At 41.5% G+C, this 11,362-nt stretch overlaps 2 protein-coding genes across 2 annotated transcripts; both read right to left on the reverse strand.

Annotated features, from left to right (window-relative positions):
- Positions 1-6,686: 6,686 nt before the first annotated feature.
- Positions 6,687-8,571, reverse strand: LOC146497608 (aquaporin-1-like). Its single transcript, XM_085141663.1, has 4 exons — positions 8,177-8,571; positions 7,932-8,074; positions 6,982-7,062; positions 6,687-6,880 (listed from the first exon to the last, which is right to left on the reverse strand). Exons 1-4 carry the CDS (start codon positions 8,562-8,564, stop codon positions 6,734-6,736), a joined length of 759 nt encoding a protein of 252 aa, XP_084997789.1. The 5' UTR covers positions 8,565-8,571; the 3' UTR covers positions 6,687-6,733.
- Positions 8,572-8,693: 122 nt separating this feature from the next.
- Positions 8,694-10,209, reverse strand: LOC146497609 (aquaporin-1-like). Its single transcript, XM_085141662.1, has 4 exons — positions 9,732-10,209; positions 9,269-9,427; positions 9,008-9,088; positions 8,694-8,918 (listed from the first exon to the last, which is right to left on the reverse strand). The coding sequence occupies exons 1-4, from the start codon at positions 10,092-10,094 to the stop codon at positions 8,751-8,753; spliced, it is 771 nt and encodes a 256-aa protein (XP_084997788.1). The 5' UTR covers positions 10,095-10,209; the 3' UTR covers positions 8,694-8,750.
- Positions 10,210-11,362: the final 1,153 nt, after the last annotated feature.

Here is an 11,362-nt window from a genome sequence, read left to right on the forward strand (position 1 = left end):
AAAACATACAAGGTGGTTTACCCTCCTTTACAAATCAAAGGGTAGCAATATGTGTCAGTACTGGCCACTACAAAAAGGCCTAGTAACCATGAAAGACTAGCTATTGAATTTCATGCACATATGCTAAAGTGGGCATGAAGATGTGATGGGGAAATATGTGACTTTCTTAAATGTCATATCAAAACCAAAATGTATGAAAGAAATAATTTAATATCTCTTGCTGAATGCAAAATTCCAGATGAAATAGAAAATGTACCTTGTAATATACACTTTATCTGTTTCTTCATGAATGTAGTCTGAGCAAAAGGACGAAAAGGTAGATTCCTACTAAAAGTGGCACAATGCAGAAACATCTCTGGGTGCATGTCCTTCTGTGTGGTATTAGGCAGCTGGTGGATTGTTGGGCGATCTGGGCACCTCTTTTGCTTTAAGAAGCCATGAAAGCTGTTGCACTGATGAAAATGTGTCATCTTTTTGGCTCGAACTGAAGGGTTTTGCAAATCCACTACAAACCCTAATGAACACATGAGCCTTGCTGTAGCATCATTGGGTACAAGTGTGGTACAAACAAAACCTCTGACCGTACCCACTGTGATTGAACAACGTTCAGTTATTCTCTCCACTTTCAAACTGTGTATGCAGAGATTAAAAATAATAGCTTAGATTTATACACTGCCTTTCAAGAAAGACCAAAAGGCACTTTACAAAAGAGTCTACATAAGTCTACATTAGTATTAGTTTAGGAAAAAAGTGGGATGGTGAGTTCCACTTTTCCAATGCACAACATCATTTGAAAACTATATCTGAAGAGTGCATATGCCATGGAGATTAGTGGAAACCACTTTTTGTGATTCCTCAGAATCTGGAATAGAAAGACATTTTTTTTGGTGTATGTGTTTAATCTTTGTAACCTGTGACTCCTGGGAGTCACAGCTCCAGATTCTCTGTGAAGTTAAAAACTTCACAGACAAAACTCACAGACGAAAGCTTGGATTCAAAAAGGGTAATAATGGCCGCAGAATTTCCTTTAGTCTCTAAAACTGCAGCAATGCCTCACTTCTGTCAGCAAGACATTGTCTAGCTGGTAGTATTAATGGTTTTCTTACAAAAACAGCACAAATCTGAGAAAAGAAACCTCTTGTGAGCTTCAATTTAAGTTTTAATTTAGTCCCGAATCCTACTTTAACAAATCAGTTTATATCACTGTGGACTAGGCTAACTCTAGGACTTTCTCATACCAATAATGACAAAGCTAATTTATGTTAATCTTGTTTAAAAGAATGTTTTATTCTGGTATTTATCTTAATTCGTGTCTGGGAAACCACACCTTATTGATTTAACAGCATGATTGCCCTCAGTGTAGCCATGTGGGTTAACCCAAGTTAGTCCAGAAGGTGGCAGTGTTTCATACCATTTAGTCCCACATTGCAGTTAAAAGCAGGGGGTGTCAAACTCTGTTTAGTTAATGGACCAGATACAAGGCAATTTGATTTCAAATGGGCCAGAGCAGTAAAACAATTGCATAACAATGCACCTTTAATTCAAGTAAGCAAAAGTTCTGATTTGTTAGGCCATCTATTTAGAAAACATGTTGAAGCGGTTGGATAACAATAAAATAAGTTCAGATTCAATAGTATGTCTTATTGCATGTGCATTGCAGATCACAGTGGGTCTAGAAATGCATAAAACCATCAGATGAAGAGATTTGAGGTCTAAAGTACAATATTATTTTTCTCCGTATGACTCAAATAAATTTGTCAAGAACAACAAACATGCTATATACTTTATACTTTATGCTTTTATATGTGCATGAAAATAATAAAATAATAATAAAATAAAATAATAAAATAATAAAAACTTCAATGAAGTTTTTAAACTTTGTAAATTCATTTAAATTTCTAAATTGGACCCTTTAAAAGCTTAGTTTCCATTTGCATACACGGACCATAAGGTGCATGTGTATATGTGTGTGCTCTTAGCCTATATGTTTGACATTCACTCTCTCCTGGTCAAAGTCCCTATAGTGTTTTTTCCCCCTAATTGCTATACCTGAAGTACAGAGGTGGTACCGAAATTAAAATTCTATTGTAGACGTCCTGCGTAGTTAGAGTTCAGGTCAGGGACAGGCCAGTGTGTTCAGATTTGGCATTCAGTGTTAATGAGTACCTAACGGAGGTCACTGCAGTCATGCTGATGTGTTTTGTGCATGTGTGTCTTTGTGAAGGAACATTTCCGTGTGTTGTGGCCATACAATTGACATTGCAACTACTGGGCTGCGGGACTTGAATGCGTTGATATGATCTACTGTTCAAAAGGTCACACAGAACAGTGAGCTGTTATGTCAGTCATTAATGATCCAATCTGTCATTGTTTTATTCATAGATTGAAGCTGCTTTAAGTATTACTTTGTGGCGTAAAATACAAGACAGATTTTATTCTGTATTTACATACATCATAAAGAAAAATAAGCATCCGGTTAATGCATGTGTATCTAATGTTATGTGTTTGTGCATTAAAAGATGATCTAATAGAGCAGGGGTGGACAATATTAATAGCCACCCCTGTTTTAGAGTTATAGCAAGCCCCTGCACCTTTGGCATTCAGTGAGTGTTTGGTGCATTTCTTCTGCCTTCATTTCGTTCATTTCAAGTTGAATGAACACTGTGTCCTGTGTTGATCTCTCGTCTTACATACCTATTTACATGCCAAAGACTCTAAACTTGTGGAGTTCTGACCAGCCACTCCCTTTGACAAAACCCTGTTGTTATCATGTCTGTTAACTGGTTCTACGATTGTTGTGCTGATGTTTGGAAAAAACATTCAAAAGCTGTGAAAATGTAGGCCAGCAGTGTCATGTAGAAAGAGCTGAGGGATCATTTTAATCACTGCGTAGTTGTACTGGTCATGAAAAGGGGAAGTGAGAAGTGTGCTGCTCTGCAGTTTTCATTGGCACCTTGTTTCTCACACAGCCTTCTGTGCACAGTTCCCCAGATATCTAACTGCAACCCCTTTCCACTCCCTCTCACAGCAACACCCACTTTCTGACACAGCTGTGTGTTTTGTTTTTTTGAATGTTTGCCAAAAAAGCAGAAAGCACTGGTAAGAAATTCTTCGCTTGAAGATTAGAATCCGGCAACCTAATCTACAAGCTTCACAAACTGACCAGCACGTAGTTAGTTAGTGACAAGAAAGCTTGTGAACACTTGAATTTGTAGGATTTTGCACTGACTGGTTTCTAAATGTTGCCTGATCTTTGTGAAAGTTACTTTAAAAGACACACTCAGGCTAAACTAATAACCTATAAACACTTTTACATTTATTGGTAATAGTAATGGACCAGTTCTTATATAGTGTTTTTCTACTCTACTTGAGCACTCAAAGTGCATATTTCATGTCTGTATTGCAAGTGAAGGGCATCACATTGAAATTGTTAGAAGGAATTTTATAAAATGATGGTTTTCTCTGGGTGCTTTTGGGCTGAATATTCATTTTGCACTCTGAAATCAGTTTAAACCAGGTCAGACATTCTGTCTCTGTTATTTATTTTGTCTAGATAAATATAATTAGAGGTCTGCTGAATGCTCGCCAATGCCAAGAATAATCGGGGCAACATGGGGGCCAAATAATTTGCAGAACACTTTCAGACAGAAATGCCTGAGGGGCAACAAAAAGAGCTTTGTCTGTGTTGTTGGGGACAAACTTCAAAACAAGAGGCTAAACACAATGCTCTGACCCCCGAGGTTAAGCACACAAAGGAAGGAGATTTTTGACTAGCTGTGGTCATGTGACTAGCCTCTGCGATTTGACCATAAAAAAGAAAAATGTGAAGAAGTGCCATCATGTCATACAAAGGAGACAAACCCATCAAGGGGGGTTTTCCACTGATGCACGATATAAGCTTCACGAAAAATGAACGTGGTTGCTCTCGTATACATTATGTAGAAGAATAGTATTAACTACTGTTTATAGTGAGGAGGGCCATCGACCACATACTGAATACAGATAAATATTTTTATCTGATTGTTCTGGTATTTGCATTTAAATCTAATGAAATACAATTACTTTTGCAGGCTTTGCAGCTTGTGTAGCTATTTCCCCTTCGCTTGTGACGCCAGCATTTGAGTTTATTGAAATCATGCATTATGCTGCATTAAGCATGTTGTCTTGTAATCATCATGGTAGTGATTTTCCATCATGGCTTTCACCTGCCAAGTGCTTTACCACTTCGCATGGCATTGTAAAATTATTTGGGACAGGGACACTTTGTTAATGACCATCCAACATGGAGCGAGAAACGAGGGGATGTGCATCCAAACGCAGCAGTCATCCAGACTGGTGTTTAAGCTTACAATAATTCACGCATATATTTATACAACCTTGGCCGGCTGCCCCCACATTACGGGGTTCCTGTTGGGAAACATTCACTTGTGGGGTTTAAAGTCATATGATGGTTATTCAATGATTAGCCCAGGGTGTGGGGACCACCAAATATCTACGAGCCATAAAAAATGGGATGTGAGAGGGGCGCGTGCACAGATGGAGAAAGGACATTCGTATTACACAGGCAAAACAGGAAATCTCCATTATGGCCACATGTTATCTAATCAAGCTGCGAGGAATTTTAACGTGCTTGTATGCGCAATTAACTGATCCACATCCTTGTGTTGTTTCATGGGTGCAACGAGATGATTTTGGGATTGTTACCAAAAACCTAAATTATGTATACAGATTGGAATGCATTGTAAAGGAAGCACTGACGAGGCCAGCGGGATGTAAACATACACTGCGTTATTCTGGTGAATGCATACAACAAATGAGGATGCACTGACCTCAGTTTGAACTTTGTCCAGTAGCAAACTGTATGAATATGAAAACACAGAGAAACTTGACTAAAAAGCATCTTTATTAAAGGAGTTATTGTTCAAACAACACATAGAACAGGCGATTGTGAAGACACACACTGCAAAATAAGAATAAAACTGACACACACACATATATATATAGGGCCTTGAGGGTGGGCACGTTAACGGCGTCCAGTAGACGGTCTGTGTATTCAAACCTACCTCTGGCGCCGATGCCCACCTCTCAATTTTAAATCCATGTAGACACTGAGGGTTCTCGGGAGGGGCCGTGCTAACACCTGCTGCTCTCTGGCAGCAGCACCATGCTCTCCCTTGTTTTAAATACACTTTAGAGCAACACGCAGCAACACTACACTTGAGCGGGAGGAGGGAGGTATGGGGTCTTAACACACCCCCGTTCTCTGCTAGCCATCGGGGCGGGGGGGCTGGGAAGAGATGCTGGCTGTCCGATTGGCCTCCCTGCTGCTGCGGAGCCTGGGGCGGTCTGCTTGCCTCCACCCCGGAGGGAAGGGTAACATCTCTTGGGTCTGGGTGCCGTTTCCACCTCTGGGGGCGAGGATACCTGGACCCGGGGTATAGAGTATGTTTGGGGAGTGTGATTGTGTGTACATGTCCATTTACGTTTATTCCTACGTTGGGTGAGTGCTGAGTGTTTGTATATGTGTGCATGAGGGTGGGAATGCATGTCTGTGTCTGTGTGTGCCTGTTTGTCTGTGTCTATATGTCAGGTCGGGTCTTAGACTCCACCTCTCTGGGAACTCCCAGGCCCTCCAAAGTGTGGAGGCCTATCTCCCCTCACCACACTCCCTGCCGGTGACTGATGCCCTCAGGGGTCGGTGCATTGTTGGTTCTTGGTGTCCGGGGCTGGGCGCTCAGGTCATGTGCCAACTCACTCCCGGTGGCTACTTGGCGGGGCCTGGCGCCTGCTGCTCGGTCAGGCCTCTTCCGGGGCGCGGGGGGCCCTCGGGCCTCCGTGCCTGCGGCTCGGTTCACTCGGGCACAGCTGGCTGCCGGCGGAGCCGGCGGGCACGCCGGTGCAGCCCCCTCTAGCTTCTGCCCGGTGGCTACTGGGTGACCCCTCGTCTGGGGATCCTCAGCCCTTCCCATAAAGGTGGCACGGATGCCCCTCCGGTGGTCCTCCTTGGGCTCTTGCACTCTGGGGCCTCTGGATGTCTGGGGCCTGGATCTCCTCCATGCCTGCTTCATGCCCTGGGGGACAGGGCTACGGCTCTCTACATCCTCTAGCAGACCATTACATGGGGAAACCATTTGAATGCAAGCGCGCCGATCCACACAGGTGTGCACACGGGTGTTCACTGTTCGTAGACTTAAATCACACCTTTCTTGGCTGCTACTTCAAAGCACATTGTGCGCTGTCTGTCCTGCGTGCTGCAGATCAACATTCAATATTTAGTATTTACTGCTGTTTACACTTAGCTAGATTAATGCGATGGTGTTGTGTATAGTATATTGCTTTGTTTTGTGTTTTTTGCTTGTTTTCTATTCTTTTTCTCTCAACAGGTGATCCCGGAGATATTTTTTCTTCCCCCCTTTCTCACTGTCCCTCTCCCCTTCTGTTTTTCTTTTCCTTCCTCTTTCTTTCTCCCTTTCCTATCCCTCACTCATGTCTGTCCCGTCTGTAACAACTGAAAATAAAATAAATAATAAAAACAAAGGTCGATCAAATGGACCAATACGGCAATGCCATGATGATCCATTTGGCAAAATAAATCCATTGGGTATCCTTGTTGGTCTTCAGACAACAATTCTGACGGCTAAAGAACCAAATGGGACAGGCGAAAAAAAAAAAAAAAAAAAAAAAAAAGAATAAAACTGATGGCCATTTTAAAAGTACAGTTGTACTTAAAGTACTATTGTTTTCCTCTCCATTTATCTCCACATAGACCGTGAACCAGGATGCGAATGCGACTACTAAAGTTGGTTGTTTGTGGATACAGAAGGAAATCATAGATAAGAGATGCCGCTATGCCACCACACATTGGTGCCAGCCAGTACACCTGGAATGAAAGCAGAAATGAGTTTTATCTTTGACAAAATGAAATGGATAAGGAAAATTGCTCTCTTTTTTGGATAAAAAGGCATTTTGATAAACGGCTACCCAGTGGTTTTTCATTTTGCCAAGTATCAAAGCCGGCCCAAAGGAACGAGCAGGGTTGATGCCACATCCAGGGAAACTTATCTGTAAATGTAAAAACAAAGCATATCATTTATAAGTAAATACACTCATGTGATGGAATAATTTTTGTTATAATTTAGAATGGGAATATCTTATCCATACACAAAGATGGTAGGGGGCTAATCTTGCACATATCTTTTTATAAAATGCATAAGAAATGCAGTAGCTCTACAGAAAATGAGTTTTAGATGTGCCGGATTTACCGCAATAAACTTTTTTTTCTAAACAGTGTATTATATCACAAAGATATTGAAAGCTGTTAACAGCCAGGCTTCATTGAATTACTTTTTGCACCAGCAACCAAGGCGCTGACTTGTTTATCTGCATCTGTTATGTTTCCAGGCAAACACTATTTAAAACGGTTATTGCCAGACTTTTATTAAAGTCGACATATGTTGCTGATTTGTGTTCGACTCAATGTGACACTTGTGTAGCCGCCTTTGAAACTGTGATTTGCTGAACCCCTGCCACACCACCCTGACGCACATAGAAATACTCTGCAGAATTGTGTAACATACTGTAGGGAAAATCTTGAATCGTAAATTGAGAGAAACTGTAGACACCCACCAACGCTAACTGTACAGGATATTTGATTTACAACAACACAGCTGCTTTAAAAATAATCAAGATGCTTAAATAGTGCAAAAAGGTTCAGTCATGCTTTGACAAACAGTTGCTATTTAGCGATTTATTCACCCTCAACTTGATATTAAATAATACCCTTTAATGCTCTGCTCTGAGCAGTTTTATATTAAATGAATGCACGTGTGCCTGATCCTTCTAAGATGACAGATTTCAGGAGGATGGATTGCAATCAGCTGACTGCTGCTCATGTAAAAAAATCATACAGATTTTGATTGCGATTCACTTACAGCTGTTAAATGCCCAAGTCCCACTGACAGCCCAATAGCCAGGGGTGCAGAGCCTGTAACATCAGCCCTTCGCTTGTCAGTCACTGCTATGATACACAGAACCAGCTGAAGGGTGGCAAAGAATTCGATGGCAAAACCTGCTCCTACACTTACATTTAGCTGCAAAAGACAAGTTATTACAGCCCAACTGGAGTTAGGCTTGTTTAGACTGAATGTGCTGGTTTATGTTGTGTGAAAACCAAAACGACAAGTGCAACGTCTTACCGCATTAACACCAAGAGATTCCCCAGGCTTATATCCATTCACAACAGCGCTGGCTGCAACTGCCCCAGGCATTTGAGCGAGGATGTAGAACGCACATCTGAGTGCACTGATCTGGCAGTTGACAAGGAGGCCCAGAGTGACCGCAGGGTTCAAGTGTGCCCCACTGATTTGCCCCAAACTCTGAGCCAGTGTGGCAATGGCTAGTGCAAAGGCCAACGAGACCTTTATTTCCTGAGCAATCATCTGATTTTTATCATTGCCCAGACCTACTCCAACAATAGAGGATAGGCCAATAAGTATGAACAGTAATATACCAACAAACTCTGCAGCCACAGCCCTCCAAAACGTCCAACTCTTTACTTCTGTCATCTTTACCCCTGAATCTGTTAAAACATGTATATGCGTCACTATTTATAGTTTGTGGAGAGGGGAGGGGGAAATGACAAAACAGGAAGATGTTGTGCTGTGCAAGATTTCATGTAACACTAGAAAGACAAGTGTAGCTTTTCTCTTTATTTGATATAGCAGAATTTGTTTTCAGACTGGCTCCTTTGATTATTCTACAACATCCTCCAGCAGGGGCTCTGTTTCACATTCCTGTTCCGGGGCCCAGCTGAGCAGGATTTTAGTTTTTTCTTTGAAGCTCTCGTCACTGGGTGCCAGCACATAATTATACAGAAGCGCTGCCACCACTCCAGCACTCATCGGGCCAGCCCAGTACACCTGAAAAACCAAAGAAACCACATCAGTTACAATCTGAATGACTTGTAAGCCCAGTGACTTAGAAAAGCTCGTGCATCACCAATACATACCCAGTGATCATTGAAAGCCTTCTGTATAACTGCAGGTCCAAAGGATCGAGCTGGATTGATCCCACATCCCGTGTAGGAGATCTGCAACCCATAGAGGAAAACACCACTTGCTTGCCTGGCTGTACATCAGCTGATTACATGGAAGGCTGATGTACAGCCAATTCACTCCAAGCCAATCTATTGTGTTGGCTTCTGCAAGATGGAGAAACCATCTGCCAAATTAATGACATGGGAAATAAATGAATGTTTTCATGTACTCACCCCAGCAAGATGTCCAAGCGTTACAGAGAGGCCATATGCCAGAGGTGTAAATCCGCCAATTTCACATCTTTTGTCATGGAGTGCCACCAAGCACAGAACCAGCTGCAGAGTGAGCATGAACTCTATGCCAAAACCTTGAGCTGGGCTGATATCATTTAGCTAGAAATAATACCAATGGGATTAGAGGATTTTTTATACCCTACAATGCTTCCATGATTTTAAGCATGATGCTCAGGTATACAGCGCTTATCTGTTGTCTGATGGCAGAGCTCATCATTTCACATGACTGCTACGAACAGTTAAAATGTGACATTAAGACTACAAACAGACCCGAAGAGTTAAAATTGTCACTCGAGCAAGGCTGAAGGCAATTCTTTGAATGCCACTCAGTCCAAGTAGCAAATATCATTTATTAAGGCTAATATTATTTAGGAAAATTGGAAACTCATGGACTCCACCTTACCTCATTAACTCCAAGTGAATCAATATGTTCTGCCCTGATACCATACACAATGGCACTGCCAACCACTGCCCCCAACATCTGAGCCAACATGTAGAAGAGGGCTCTGAGAATACTTATACGACAGCTGGTCACCAGGCCCAGGGTGACGGCAGGATTCAGGTGTGCACCGCTAATGTGACCTACGCACTGGGCTAGCGTGGCGATGGCCAGGCCGAAGGCAAACGCCACTTTGATCTCACGGTCAGGGTTCAAATCATTTGGATCTCCTACTGCAGCAGAAAGGCCGATGAAAATAAAGATGATCATTCCCAAGCACTCCGCCAGAACTGCCCTCCAAAACGACCACGATTTAATCTCTGACATGGCTACTCAGATAACGTCCAGTGATAACAGACAGCTTTCAAAGAGCATCTGCGTGCTACAGAATCTGGCAACTCAAATTTTGCTCCACCAGTGAGCCACCTGAAATTGTGAATGACATTCACAGGCATTTATCAGGTGTGTGCCTTTAACAAATCAGGCCTAATTAGAAGCAGCTGAGAGATGTGGGCTTCACACAGTGAGCGTGACCTCCAGGTCTCCTGCTCTGTTCATTGCTTTTCTAGTGTTACTGAAGGAGATAATATGTTTCTCATTTAAGACGGCAAACCACAACAGCAGCTCAAAAGACAGGACTTTGAATGGAATTGAATGGATCTGATGGAAATACACAGAAAGTGTTTAAATAAGTAAAATATATCAATTAGTACAAACATATCACATGCAGCAAGGAGCAGCTTGGAGATTATAATTTTATTTTCATTTTAATTTTTTCATTTAAATACATTACTGCATTAATACAATAATATAATAAAAAATTCAAAACAAACTCTTTCAAATGTCTAGTGACTGATAATTTTAAAAGAAATACAAGAAAAGATGATGGAGTGCTCAGGAGAGAATAAATAGGCTGGAGGGTGTAGGTGCAACTGCCATGCTAAATGGTTTCCCCATCTTTCAGTCTACTTGTTTTATTCTAAGCAGGGGCACGGTGCTTTGAAGTTAACATCTGTCATTTGCCACTGTGAAGGAAATAGGAGCTTTTGAATTCATGACAAGGAAACCAGCCCCTTGTTCAGCTTTTCTGTGTGAAAGAGCTGGCAGGTTAAAGGCTCACACTGCTTCTTGTCTTCATCTTTGAAAGAAGGATGAGAAGCCCTCCATAGAATCACATTTTACTTGGGCAGCATTTTTCTTCATCAAACAAATGTTTTTTTGTTTTGTTTTTTTTTACTTGCACATAACTCTGATTGATTCTTCTGTTTTTAATGTTGACTTCATTATAAATCAAGTTTTCTTTTTTCTTTTCTTTAAAAAAAAATAAAAATCTGCCTGAGATAGCATTAACATGTGTTTTGACTATAAACACCCAGGAAAGATGCTAGAATGACTGGGATGACATGGCATTTAATATAGAAGAGAATAACACGTAGGGCTGTGCGATATGTCCAAAATCTCATATCCCGATATTAAGACATCTATCGTCCGATAACGATATAAATCACAAAAATGTAACATTTTTTGTAAATTTTGTGAATCTCGACTTGCGTGAAGTGTTTCCAGCTGCGCGTCATGTACCTGGAGTCAAGTGT

This window comes from Neolamprologus multifasciatus, chromosome 18, assembly GCF_963576455.1.
Source record: "Neolamprologus multifasciatus chromosome 18, fNeoMul1.2, whole genome shotgun sequence".
In the NCBI taxonomy this organism is placed as follows: Eukaryota; Metazoa; Chordata; class Actinopteri; order Cichliformes; family Cichlidae; genus Neolamprologus; species Neolamprologus multifasciatus.